The sequence below is a fragment of the Zonotrichia leucophrys genome, chromosome 23, assembly GCF_028769735.1.
Source record: "Zonotrichia leucophrys gambelii isolate GWCS_2022_RI chromosome 23, RI_Zleu_2.0, whole genome shotgun sequence".
NCBI lineage: Eukaryota > Metazoa > Chordata > Aves > Passeriformes > Passerellidae > Zonotrichia > Zonotrichia leucophrys.
Genome location: NC_088192.1, coordinates 3,810,535 through 3,824,812, shown reverse-complemented (window position 1 = coordinate 3,824,812; position 14,278 = coordinate 3,810,535). Strand labels below are relative to the sequence as shown.

At 48.2% G+C, this 14,278-nt stretch overlaps 1 protein-coding gene across 3 annotated transcripts in view; it reads left to right on the top strand.

The window, feature by feature from the left end:
• GRIK3 (glutamate ionotropic receptor kainate type subunit 3) overlaps window positions 1–14,278 on the top strand; it is a 125,612-nt gene that overhangs the window by 66,476 nt on the left and 44,858 nt on the right. For all 3 annotated transcript variants that reach the window (XM_064731846.1, XM_064731848.1, XM_064731847.1), the window contains exons 2-5: window positions 3,878–4,054; window positions 4,975–5,232; window positions 6,548–6,729; window positions 10,455–10,508. In XM_064731846.1, the coding sequence (XP_064587916.1) occupies window positions 3,878–4,054; window positions 4,975–5,232; window positions 6,548–6,729; window positions 10,455–10,508 (671 nt within the window). The remainder of the gene's footprint in view (window positions 1–3,877; window positions 4,055–4,974; window positions 5,233–6,547; window positions 6,730–10,454; window positions 10,509–14,278) is intronic.

Here is a 14,278-nt window from a genome sequence, read left to right as displayed (position 1 = left end):
CCTACAAGGCTGGCTCCCAGTCCCAGATCCCACTGCACCAAAGGCCCCCCAAACATGGCATAAAAAGGTTTCCAGAGAAAAATACCTATGCAAACAAAGCCAACCTGGATTGATAAACTTCAGTGTGTGTTGAACAGCACCTGGTGCTGCAGTGGGGAGTCCTCGGGCTCTATTGACTGGTGAAGGAGCACCATGCATAAATCAGGCAGCAAATCCTCTCATGAACCTCAGGAGGATGTCACAAGGCATGACTGACCTTGTCACAGCCATCTTTTATCTCTCTGCCAAGCCACAGGAGGGGAAGAAAGAAGGAATGAGGAGCTGAGACCTGCAGAGACAGGAAAGAGTGGGAAAGGCCAGGAGCACAACAGAGCATCCAGTGATCTCCAGGACATGGGATCTAGCTGCCAAAATAGGTTTAGAGAGGGACACAGCACTAAAGGAGCTCCAGTTTAACTCTCTTGGGTGGGATTTGTTGATATGAGGTGTATGAAAGTGGAGACTTTGTTGTGAGATTTTCACACCCATTGCCTCTCATCTCTGAGAGTGAAGCTGGGCGAGGTTTCTGCCCAAGGTCTCTGTGGGATCAGCTTGAGCTGCCCACGGCTGTCCAGCCCTGCTCCTTCATCTCTCCTGCTGAGGCTTTCAGGGGTCCCCTGGGGTCCCCCAGCCTGGCCATCAGCCAGCTGATGTCACACCCCTCGTGCTCTCAACGCCACGAGCCGAGTGTCTCCATTTTGCTCAAATGGAAGAACTGCAACAATTATTTTCATAATTAGCTGGCTTTGCAAATTAATGCCAGTTATGCTGTGTAATCATGATGAAGATTATGCATTAATCAGCTGTTTCAAGCCAGTTATTAGGCTCTTTAAATAATGATGGGAGTGAACGTCTCTGAAGGAGCGGCGCGCAGCCAAGAGGGATGTGAGGATCCACAGGGGTGTGCCAGGCACAGATCTGACACCAGGGGCTCCCAGTCTCCCCAGTTTCTGAGCAAACACGAAGCTGGGCCATGCTGTGGCTGCCCTCAGCACCTCAGGGAGATTCCCAATGTCCCAGAGTACTCCCAGTATTTCCAGAGTGTGGTTTTTGTGAGGTTTCTAGGATGAGTGAAGAATGAATTTGACTCTATGTTCTCAGAAGGTTGATTTATTATTTTATTATACATATTCTATTAAAAGAACGCTATACTAAAAGTATACTAAATAATAGAGAAAAGGATAGATCAGAAGGTTTAACAAGAATGAATAATAAAAACCTGTGACTCTAGAAAGAGTCCTGACACAGCTGGCTGTGATTGGTCATTGAGTAAAAACAATTCACATGCTGGATAAACAATCTCCAAATCACATTCCAAAGCAATAAAACAGGAAGAAGCTGAGGCTTCTCAGCTTCTCAAGAGAAAAATCCTGGCAAAGGGATTTTTCAAAAAATATCACAGTGACGCCAGAGTACTTCCAGTATTCCCAGAGTACTTCCAGCACCATCAGGTGCTCCCAGTCTCACCAGTTTCTGAGACACCACCAAACTGGGCATGCCACGGCTGCCGTCACCACCTCAGAGAGATTCTCAATGTCCCAGAGTATTCCTGGTGTGCTCCCAGCAGTGGGAAATGCACAGAAATACATCCCTGCTGCCTGTCAGCTCTCTCATTGCCTGGCCCTGAGCTCAAGGTGCTGGGTGGCTGCACAGAAAACTCTTTCCTGCCAAAAAGCCTATTATATCCAGCTGGATGTCTGGAACAGGAATTTATTTAGGATCAAACACCAATAATCCACATTCCCAGCCCTTCTGTATTATCTCATAATAAGACATGCTCCAAAGCAACTTTGAAAGTGCTGGGCTGGGAGAAAGACTAATGCCAGCTAGTGGATAATCAATGTAACATTTACCAGTTATCACTTCAGGACAATGCTAGAAAACAAAAAATCCCTGGCTAAACAGCCTGGACAGTGAAGCTTTGAACAGAGAGATGGGGTGAATCTCACACTCACTTTAGATTTGTTTATTGTGTGTGATTTAATGTTGTAGATGAACTTTCTTCTGCCCTAAGAAACTTAAGTTGAGCTGCCAGCATATGCAAGCTTTGATGTGGATGAATAATTTTCTTTGCACCAGTCAAAACCCAAATGTTTTGGCACAATCCAGTGAGAATGAGGCACGTGGACAATTCTGCTACACTCCTGCCTACGCTGCTCAGCACTCTGGATTGAAAACCTGCCCATGAGTGACTGGCTGAAAATCACGTGAGACTGAAATGACACTCCAGAATGAGCATTCAGCCTCTTTTTTCTTTATTCTTCTGCCTATTACCAAAATTAGCACTGAGCTCAGTGTTTTTTTTGTAGCAGAGGCATGCAGGAAACAGCTCAAACTTATTTTACGTCTATGAATGTAAATTAATTCCCACACTCACTTCACAACTGGGGACAGGATGCACAAAGACTGCAGAGGAAGAGGAGGAAAGGGACTTGTCACAATCAAGGGGAGCAGAAAGTCAGAGGGGTTTTGCAAATCCTTCTGTTTCCTTGCTGAGAACATCTCCAACCATCACTCCTGTGCTTCACCCAGTCCATGGCTCTGGTCACGTTTCCAGGAGGACACTTGGCCATCAGTGAAGTTGTCAGCTTGGCTCTGGCCAAACTGGAACTCCTGGCCAGCACCAAACTGCCACAAAACTATAGAAAATGTGCTCAGGCTGCTGGAGGAGGATTCATGGCATTGCCTGAAAGCCAGCAGGGCTGAGCAGACATCTGTTGTCTACAAGAAAACATTTGAGGACTATCTTAAATTGAAGAGGAAGGTTTTTCCTTCTGCTAATGAACCCTGAGACCATCTGTTACCAATTGTACTTGCTTATTTCGCTCATCCATTAATTATTTTGGTTTACTTTTGAATAAAATACGAGCAAGGATTGTGTCATTCTGTGGTTCTGTGAGGGGCTCAGGGTGGCTCCTGCATCTGAGAGACAAGGACACTCCATTACATAACCCATGCCTGCACCAAGTCACTCCAATTAGAGTGGCTGTCAGTGGGAACTGAGGACAAGACTCACAGACACAGAGCCAAGAAACCCAGCCATGTTGTGACATGAGCTTGTTGCCCTTGGGGAGGTGTAATGGCATTAACAACTTTTGAACACAGGAAAGCTGCATCTGAGATGTGCATTACTGAGCAGAGGAGCTGTAGGGTAGGCAAATCCAGAAGTCTCTGCTGGTCTGAATTAAAAACTTGGAGGACTAAATATGAGGAACAATAAAAAAGGAGAAGGGGATTGAAAATGGCACTGAAAATAGCCAGCAGCAGCATTGCCCTGCCTGTCTGCTGTGCAAGGACCAGATGTAAAATAAGTGATAAGGGTTGAAAGCCTTCATCAACACCTTGTGTGAGGCATCTCCTACAAGGCTGACTCCCAGTCTCAGATCCCACTGCACCAAAGGCCCCTCAAACATGGCATAAAATGGTTTCCAGAGACAAATATCTATGTAAACAAAGTCAACCTGAAATGATAAACTTCAGCATGTGTTGAAGCAGGAGGATTTCAAGAGGACGGCAGTGTCAGTTTTGTACCCAGCGACTCCTCAGAGCACAGACCATGGTCTGGTCCTAAAGTTTTATGGAAAACCACTTATCTCACTCGTAAAAATATTCCAAGACTTTAAACCACTTGTTACTGCCCCACAAAGCTGCCACCCTGAACATTCTCATAGACCAGGATATAAGAAAAATCCTGAGTTTTCATATCTTTATTTCAGTGCAGGACAGGTACTCAAGCAAGCTCTGCTCCACCTGAAAACATTCCAAGAGTTTTCTCATCCTTGCTGTGTGAGTTTGTGAAACAAGCTGTGGCTCAAATATGGATTTTTTTGTCTTGCAGGAGGAATCTTTGAGTACGCAGATGGCCCCAACACGCAGGTGATGAGTGCTGAGGAACAAGCCTTCAGATTCTCCGCCAACATCATTAACAGGAACAGAACTTTGCTGCCCAACACAACCCTCACCTATGACATCCAGAGGATACACTTCCACGACAGCTTTGAAGCAACTAAGAAAGGTAAGAGCAGAGCAAACTTCTGAGCAGCTTTGTGGCCATTTATTCAGCAGAAGAAAGGTCTGGTTTCCAGACCAGCAGCTTGTTCTGTCCTGCTCTCACCAGTGATCTGGATGAGAGCTCCTGCTGGAGCTGACCTTCCAGAGGCATTTTAATACAAGGGGAACAACTACCTTTTTTTGCCTCTGAAACCTCAGAAAACTCCTTTCAGGTTTGCTCTAATCCTGAGCAAAGGTCTGGAGGCCATGCCTGTGTTTGTGTCGCTGCATCCCTGGCAGTGCTCACATCCATCGCGTGGATGTTCTGTTCTCTTCACAACAGTCACTTTTGATTACTGGATAACAGCAGCACACTTGAATTGCTGAAGGGGAGGGACTGCACAGCAAAGGCTGCGAGCTGGTGACCTGAGGGCTCGTGGAGTTTGATTCTGGCTGGGGAGAAAGGAAACCTGCTGCCTGAGCTGGCAGCTATTGGAGGACATCAGCAGGAGGGAGCAGCAGCTATCATCTCCCAGCCAGCCCAGTGACCCCCTGTCCCTTTTCAGATGGTTTTGTGCTGGAGGCTCCCTCAGAGGAGCTTGGCCTCCCCTGCACCTCTACCCAGTCCATTTTCAGATGGGTTTGTGGAGGGGGCTCCCTCAGAGGAGCCTGGCACTCCTCTGTGCCTCTACCCAGTCCCTTTTCTGAATGTTTTGTGGAGGAGAATATCTCAGAGGAGCTTGGGACTCCTCTGCACATCTACCCACTGGTCTATACCCACCTGGCATAAATCGTTCTCTCTGTGCCCAATCACTGCTGTAATTACCCAATATCAGTGCTGGGTCAGTGCCCACAAGTGTCTGGGTTGTACCCATGGCTGTACCCACAGCTGCCCCATGCTTAGCCCCCCCAGGCTTTGCTGACATCCCTGCCTTCCCCCTCCAGCTTGTGACCAGCTCGCTCTGGGGGTCGTTGCAATATTTGGACCTTCCCAAGGCTCCTGCACCAACGCTGTCCAGTCTATCTGCAATGCCCTGGAAGTGCCCCACATTCAGCTCCGGTGGAAGCATCACCCTTTGGATAACAAGGACACTTTCTATGTCAACCTGTATCCTGACTATGCTTCCCTGAGCCACGCCATCCTGGACCTGGTGCAGTACCTGAAGTGGAGGTCGGCCACCGTGGTGTACGACGACAGCACAGGTGGGTAAGGAGGGGCTCAGGGAAGGAATCCTGGAGATTTTCTGTCCTGGGACTCTGTGGGAGCTTTTCCAATGAACCCTCTTGAGAGACAAATGACGCCCTGCGCAGTGATGGGTTCCCAGGAGTTCTACACAGTGCTGGGGAGCTTTCTAAGCATTTCATTCTCAAAGCTCTGAGCAAGTGGGGCCATGAGCTGGCATGGAGGGGTTCATTGGCACGGGGTAACCATCTCAGCCTGGCTCTTTTGGCACTGTGGTGCCCCTCTGCAACAGAAAAGCTGCCATGGAGGGAGCAGTTCCCAGCTAAAACCAAAAGCAGTTCTGGAGAGTTTTTTTGTTTTCTGGATAATTCTTTTGAACACAGAGCTAGCAAAGTTCTTCATGTAAGGAAAGCTGTTGACAGTTAAACAAAGCAAAGTGCTGCACAGCTCTAGATATAGACCCCCCAAAAAAACAAAAGCCACAGTGGATAGCCTGTCCAACCTAATTTCACTAAACCAAATGGTTTCTTTAGGGGAGGGCTGATGAAAACACAGTTTGACATTCCTGTTTTGCAAATGTGGGTCACAGTATGTTCCCTTTGTGGCATATTCTAATGTGTTTCTTCTGTGCAGAGGGACACACTCCTCTCTTCTCCCTTGCAATAGGCATCTGCTGAAATTCTCCTTGCAACTTCAGATTCCAGTAATTCCTGCTCAGCTGAGTCCACTGTGGCTCTTTGCCTTGTGCAGGAACCAGAAATGAATTCTGAGGGTAGTAGGAAGTTATGAGTTGTGATTAAGTGACCGTTACGATCTCCGCGACTCATAAATCCACGCGCATATTCATTTTTGCCTTTTGCTACTGTGCATGGTAAATATGCAGATTTTAATTTGTTGTGCAGCTGATTACCACATCCTGTCCTTTCTCAAGGGCACATCTGCTTAAGGAAATCTTTTGTGATCCCAGAGGTTGTGAGGTTAGGACCAACTTGCTGTCCTCCCCTTCCTACCCAGTGCAGGGACTCATCCAGCTGTACTGGCTGCAGTGGTGGCAGGGAAGCACCAGGAAAAGCTGTCCTAGAACAGCTCCTCTGGGGTCAATAGTTGATGTGTGGCCCCTTGGCTTTGATTTGGCAACGGAGATTTGAAGGAGGAATGGATGGATGGATGGATGGATGGATGGATGGATGGATGGATGGATGGATGGATGGATGGATGGATATCAGTCCTGATCCCATTCTGCGGAGAACGGGGGAAGCACTGAGCCGCTGTGGCCCAGCAGTGAGGAAGGCAGCCCTGTAACGCTGTGGGTTTGTCTCTGTGTGACACCTGAAGGCCTGATACGGCTGCAGGAGCTCATCATGGCCCCGTCCCGCTACAACATCCGCCTCAAGATCCGCCAGCTCCCGCTGGACACCGACGACGCGCGGCCGCTGCTCAAGGAGATGAAGCGGGGCCGGGAATTCCGCATCATCTTCGACTGCAGCCACCTGATGGCAGCTCAGATCCTCAAGCAGGTGAGCAGGGGGCCAGCAGGACAGCAGAGTGGCTGCCCAGGATCCCAAGGGTGTGGGGTGGCTGTGATGAAGAGTGGCACCGCTCTGGGTGCAGCTTTCCCTTGGCCGCAATCCACAGCCGCACAAAGAGCTACAGCATGTCCATCCTCCAAGGACACTGCTGGATTTCTACAGAAAATGGTGTTTTCACTGAAAAACTGGAAGTACCAAAAGTGGCTGTGGGTGAGAACAAACAAATGTTACAGGAAGAGAAGGGGCTGTGCTGAATGCAGTGCCCAGCCCAGGCTGGTGCTGGACAATTCCATGGCTGTCCCTGCAGCTGCACAGCCCCAGTCTTCTTCCCTCTTCCCCCTTCTCCCTTCATTCAGGCTGGCTCTCCCAGCCAGGAGGGACTGCATCCCCTGTCCCTTCCCCAGCAGTGTCTGCAATTCTTGGACTTTAAGCCAGATGTCAGTGATTTTCCACTCATTTGGGCTCCCTCCTTTCTTCCTCCACTGGAATTCTTGCAGCTCACCCCAGCTCCTCCTCATTCCCGAGTGCCTTTGGGTTTCAGGATCAATATGAGGCAGAGGAAAAGGCTCTCACAGAGATGCTAAAAACCAGCTGGTGGAAGTGTTGCTCCTATCAGCCCAGCACAACACCACCACACAGATTAAATAAATCCCTGAAGGGCTGAGAAAGCAAGCACAAGGCAAGAGCCTTCTCCTGCAGCCTGCTTGATGCAAAATGAAGGGAAGTGCTCAGAGAACTTGGAAAGCCTGGGAGGGATTATTATGGGAAGCAATAGAAGGGGCTCATTGTCTCCTGCCAGTTATTTTCCCGTGCTGGTTGTGTTTGGTGCTGCTCACTTATTATGCAGTTTATTATAGTTTATTGTGCCATCTGCTCAGCTCATCACCGCTGGTGCAGAGTGAGGAAGATGGAGGAGAGGGGAGACCAGGGGAGACAAGTCTCTAAGTCCTTCTGGCTGGGTTTGTGTGTGTGTCGGGGTTTTGTCAGGACCTGAAGCCATGGATTTCAGCTTAGCAATAAAAGACAGTGTATTTTTACTCAGGGAAATACTGATGTATTTTCAGAGTCTGGGAAGTTGCACAAACCCAAACCACAGCCTGACTGCTCTCTGCATGCCTGGCCACTCTGGTGTGTAACATCAGGCAGGTTCAGAGCCGTGCACCACGACCTGCAGGTCACCTGCATCTGCTGAAGACTAGGAGGTGTAAAAACCTCATATTTTCCTCACTTTTCTACCTGTAGCAAGAAATGTATGCCTAGAGGTGCCTCTTTCATTTCTTTTCCACTGAAAGTACAAGCTAGACAAAGCCATCTCCTGGAGGAGGGGAGTCTGCTTCCCTTCACAGCAGCAGAACAATGCACAGAATAAATAATGGACTAAAACAAAAAAAATTTGAGGAAGGCCCAGCATTCTGTTTATGGCAGAATCAGTAATATTAATATTTTATTGCTATTATGTGTCTTTTGTAACATTTTGGTCATTACACCAGTCGGCTCTGCAGACATTTGGCTGGATGGAATCCCTGGAGTCTCTTGGCCCTGCTGCCACCCCCATTGGATGGCACAAGGTTCTCACAAGAACCTTGCTAAAATTTCCACTCCTTGACATTGAATTTCATTGCACATCTTCAGAAGACACAGAAGGTTTGAGCACCTACAGCCTGTGCTGGCTGAGCAATGCACACACCATTGTGCCAGTCAGGATCTTGCTCCCCAGAGATTCAAGGTTCCATGATCAGCCCAGCACTGATCATCTGGACAGGTTTTGAAATTGGCGTAGTAAAAAATGCATGGATTAGTAATCCATGAGTAACACCACATGAACCAGCTATACAGATGGGACTGTCACCTGCTGCTCCAGCCTGGGTCCCTTGGACTGACCAGACATCAAACCATCCATTTTTTTGCCCTCTTGGAAAACAAATTGTAGAAACCTGTCACAAAGTGACAAAGTGCTTGTGAGGCTTTCCCCAGATTCTCCAGCCTCCCTCAGTTTTGGTCCCTTGCTGTCACTCCAGGCCTGTTCCCAGGCTGTCCTGAGCAGCCTCTGTGCTCCACAGGGCACAGCTGGGCCTGTCAGCTCTGACAGAGCTCCTGCTCTCATCCCAGCCACTGCCTGTGGCTTATCCACCAGGATGATCATTTATTCATTTCCCCACAAACCCAGATGCATCCTGCCCCAGGCTGCCAGGGCTGGGAAGCTGCAGCTTCCTTCTGACAGCAGGTTTGGGTTCCTCAGCTGTGGCCAGAGTGATCCAGATGTAGAACATGAACTGGGATCTCATTATTTGCTCCAGATTGGTTTCCCATCAGTAACTGGTGCTTCCCACACTGAGGAGCCATTCCCTGCTTCAGTTCTTTGAACCAGTTGGGCAGGATGGAGAGAGCTCCACTGCAGCCCCCTGGACCCACTGACCAGACTGGGGGACAGGAATGGTCATAGGGACAGCCCCCAGACTCTCTAAAAGCTGCTTCCAGAGCAGGAAACCTGGGGTGAAATCACACTCCAGAGTGACAATATCTAGGCTTGCAATCCAGATCCTTTTCTTTTCCCTTGTTTTTTTGACATCTCACTTCTTTTCAGACTGTCACTTCCTTCCTCGGAGGTAAATTCCGCCCTAGTAATTTTAGCAAAAAACCAAGGGAAGCAAACATTTCCTGGGGGGACTCGAAGTCACTTTCCCATCAGTGGGGATTTTAAAGTGCTCTTGCATGTGTTTTCTCCAGCAAACATGCTCACACAGTCAGCATCCCAGCCAAACCCACAGGAATCTTCCTGTCGCCAGCCACCAGCTTCAAGGTGACCTTTCTCATTGACCAAAATGTGCTCTCCCCATGTTGTGAAGGGTCTGGACATGGTCATCCAGCCAAAGCCCCTTCAGCCCATGGTTGTCCTCTGAAAGAGCTTCCAGGACAGTCTGTTCTCTCCAGTGCTCAGTTATGCAAATCCCAGCAATCTGCAGGAGCCATCCTGCGTGTAGGGGCTGGCAGGGAATCTCAAGTTGTGCTGGCCAAGGGCACTCAGGGCCCTGATCCCCAAAAGCTGAGGGACAGGGGATATTCCCGCTCCCCATCCTTGTGCCTAACCTTCACTGACCCATATTGTATTTGCTCCTGGTAAAACACCTCACAAAAGCAATTAGTTTCTTTGTTCTCTTCTTTTTTAGTAAATTGCTCAGGCAGGACTTTTAGGCTCCTGTCCAATTAACTATCCTTAAGTTTGAGGGGAAGTTCTCAAGGTCCTATGAGGTGTCTTTTCACCTAATTGAGGAGAGAAACTTCTGGGTTCATTTCCTTTTTATGGGGACAAAGGATAGTTTTGTCACTCCATCAATAGAGAGCACATTCCTATACCCTGGCGCAGCCAGGGACACCCAGTGTCACCCAGAAATGCCACCAGCCCTCATGGCAGCTGCACACTGAGGCTTTGCCACAGTTTCAGAATGGTTTGAGGACCACAGGTCTGCTCAGCTCAGCTTGAGCATGTACCTCTTGCTGATGAGCCTGGCTTAACTGCTCCATGGCCTCAATCCTGAACCCAAACCTGGTGTTTCCAATTTCTTCACTGCTCCATGGCCTCAGTCCTGAATCCAAACCTGGTGTTTCTGGGTCTCTCCTGACACATTTACCTACGAGCTCTGAGTTTTATGTTGCATGGCTGCTGTTATGTTCTTGTATCCCTTTACTAACCCCTTTTCCCTCCTCTCCTTAAGGCTATGGCGATGGGGATGATGACAGAATATTACCACTTCATCTTCACCACTCTGGTAAAGTATCTGGCTGTGCACACACCTTGTATGCACTGATGGGTGTGGGATGTGAAAAAACACAGAAAACAACCTGTGCACACTGATGGGGGTGTGAGGAAACAGAAAACAACGTGTGCACACTGATGGGGCTGGGATGTGGGTGGGATGGGTGTTTGATCCTGGCGTGCGCTGCACTGCAATGGGGTGGGACCCTGCCAGAGGAGAGGGCAGGGCAGGAGCTGGAGCTGGCTGCAGGTCAGGGTCAGACCCTCAGGCTCTAACTCTGCTCTGCAGCATTGCCTGAGAGTTGTCAATCCCACCTTTTCCTGCAGGATGGCTCCCCTCTCTTGGATGAGGAATTTGGGGAATTTTGGGGTATTAATTTCAGGAATTTTGGGACTGAATTTCAGGAATGCTGGGAATTTTTGGGAATTCATTCTGGGAATTCCAGGAATTTTGGGAATTCCCACTTCTTTTCTGCAGAATGCCTCCCCATTCCTGGATCATGAATTTTGGGACAGAATTTTGGGACTGAATTTCAGGAATTTTGGGGCACTCCCTCCTTTGGAGTGCACAAATGTGGGTTCTGGCTTTATTTTCCCTCCCAGCCACTTTGATTTCAGTGTAGCTCCCCACACACTGACAGTGAGCACAGGGAGAGTGCAAGGCTACAGTTCCCACCCAGGATTTGCTGGGACCCTGATTGAGCAGGAGCTGGGGATGAGCACCCAGGACCCCTCTGGAGCCAGGAGCAGCCCTGCTGTGGCTCAGGCTTCAGCCCTGCAGGTTTATTTTGCAGGAGGGGAGCTCAGCCTGACATTACCTCCACTCTGTTAAACATGGGCCAGTCCTCTCTGCCTCTGGGAGGCATTTGGCTTTCATGGCAGGGTCACTTTTGTCTCCATTTAAGATGCTATTGTCTAGTCTACTGTTGAATTTTGTGCAATTTTGAAAATCCAATTTATCTTTTTTTGCCTTTAGGAAGGAAACAGACGAAACTAACCCTTAAAAACTACAAAATTTATTTTTCAAATGCAAAAGACATTTTAATTACCCCTGCTGCCATTATCTATTCCAGGCAGCTTTAAGCATTTCCCAGATAACCTCCTATTAATCAGCCCCAGCTGAGCCTGGAGTACATTTCATGTGTAGGTACAGCCTGGAGGTGGGAAAAGAGGAATTATAATAAATTAATAGATAAGCAATCACAATTAATGCCACTTTCCTGAAATAACAGTTATATCATGGGAAAGATATTTTAATCTGTCATTCCTTAAGGCAATGTTTTCCTAGCTTGCAATGCCTGTGCTTCAGCTTCCCCAGTACGAGACCCATGGGGTGCTAATGAATTAGTCTATTATGTTATACTGAATGTTTCTAAAAGGTCCCCAGTCAATACTGAGCACAGTGTATCAACACTTGGCATGAAATGCTTCAACACTTTGCTCGGCAGCACGACTACAGTTCACTGACTCCAGCAAGAAGAGCCCCATCAGCCTTTTCCACCACAGGAGGAGGATCTTTGATGAGCACTGGTCCCTGTCACATTTTTACATCCAAATTTTACATCCAGATACATGCAGATTTTACATCCAAAGCCCTGCAGGGAACACCCCAGATCTCCACCCTTGTGGGGGCTTTGGATGAGCTATGCAGATCTAAAAGCTGCATTACAGGTTTAGTCTCAAAACACATGGAAAATGCTGGTCCAAATGTGACATTTTGGTGAAGTAGAAAGGGTCTTTCCTTTTGCAGTCAGAACATGGGAAACCAGGTGTTAAAATCTTAATGGGAAGCAAAAAATAAGATTTTTTTTTAATTTTGTGTTTGGTATCATCAGTCACCTTGCAGTTCTCTGTCCCTCTTCTTTCAGGAAGAATTCTTTGAATACTCCACATTTTAAGCCAATATTACAGAAAGTATTTTTGCAATTTCTATATTTTTCATTTTTTTGGTAGAAAATAAAGCCTTTTTCTGGAGATGGAACTACACCTTTATCAACACTTTTCAAAGCCCTGGTGAAACTCTTATACCCTGGCATTCCTACACATAGACTCAGCTATATCTTAACACTTTTTTCTGTTTTGTTCTGTATTTGAGTCTGCTAATTCTTTGACATTTTTGAAGTGAGATAATGCAAAATTGCAATGAGAAAAATAAACAAAGACTCAGCAATCTGTAAAATGGGGCTTTGCAGCCACAGCCAAGCCCTGCTAGGTCCCAGGGCAGAGATGTGGGGACACCTCACCCATCCTGGGCCACTTTTCCAGCCTCCCTCTGAGGATGTGGCATCACTAAGGGTCAGTCCCCAGCATTGCTGCCACCAAAGAGCCCAAACTGGGCAAACTGGGGAAGGGGGAGAGCATCACAACAGCACTGAGAGCAAAATTGTGTAGGGAAGAATTAATCTGCAGTACAGAAAATAATGAGTGAAAGGGAATGCAGATGAGGTGGAAAATAGAACCAGATGTTTCAATTTGTGGCTGTGCAGGAGCAGAAAATCCAGAAGAAACTGATCTGATGATTCCCATCCACACCTCGCCACGTGCTGACACTCAGCTGGTATTCTGAATTATCCTCTGATTCCAGGAGGTGATAAATCAGGCTGCAGCTGAGATTTAAATTGGAATCAAAGAGGGATCTGATGGGAGGTTGGTTTCTATAGGAACTTGTTGAAAGGAAGGGTCAGTGGGGTGCAGCAGGGCAGGGACAGCACCCAGAATACCAGTGGGATCTGAGAGGGGGCCAGGGGCGATGGTTTGACAGATGGGCAGCAGGGACCATGGGGTCTGGAGCTCAGGGATCTGATTTATCACATTCTATGGGGAAAATCATCAGATTTTGCAACCAAAAATTATTTCCTCACAACAATTTCTGGAATACAAACTGAAGTGTTTGATTAAAAATGAATCTTGAAAAAACAGAGCCATTCCAGCAGGTCAGGCACAGAACTGCTGTCCCCCTCCCAGCCAGAGACATGAGCACCTGTCTGAGGTCAAACCACTGTATTTGCCCTTAGCTCCCTTAAGTCATTTAAAAGTCAACATTGTGGCCTGTTCTTCACAGTGCCCTTTAACAGAACGTGCAGGTTTGCACTTGCAATTTTTCAGGGTTAAAAAACAGCCCAAAAACCCAAGTCCCAACTGCCATTGTAGGGTGATTAATGGTTTGGTCCCTGCTGCACCTGCAGGTTTGAGCACTGCATCCATCAGCAGTGAGCCCTGGGGCTGCAGAGGCTGGGGCCAGGCTTACAGAAAAGATCAAACCCCCAAAGCTTGTTAAAGCAAAGCAGCCATAAAACCCTCACTCCCCCACAGAGAATGATGTCTCAGTTGCTGGCAAGTGCTGCTGCTGTCCTGCTTTGCTTAGGGCAGCACATGGGGGACTTTGCCAGCCCCCTGTGGGCAGATAGGGGCTGCAGATGGGTGGCCCCACAGTGTGGCTGTGTCCCACCAGCACAGCCCCAGCACAGCACAGAACAGACACAGCCACAGCACACAACAGCCCCAGCACAGCCCCAGCAGCTCCTCCCATACTGAAGCTCATTTTTGAGAAGCCCTTGTGAGAGCAGGGAATGTCACATCTTCGCCCCCACGCTCCATTGCAGACTTGTGGTGTTGCCTTTCCACATCCCCACATTTAAACTGCCAGGAAACCCTTGCAGAAGCTGTTCAGGATAAATGCTGATGAAATATATCCCATCCAACAAATGGTTCACCCCTGACACTCCCTCACTCCCCCCTCGGGTGAGCTGGCTTTGGGGGGCAGATCAGCTGCCACATGCTCCT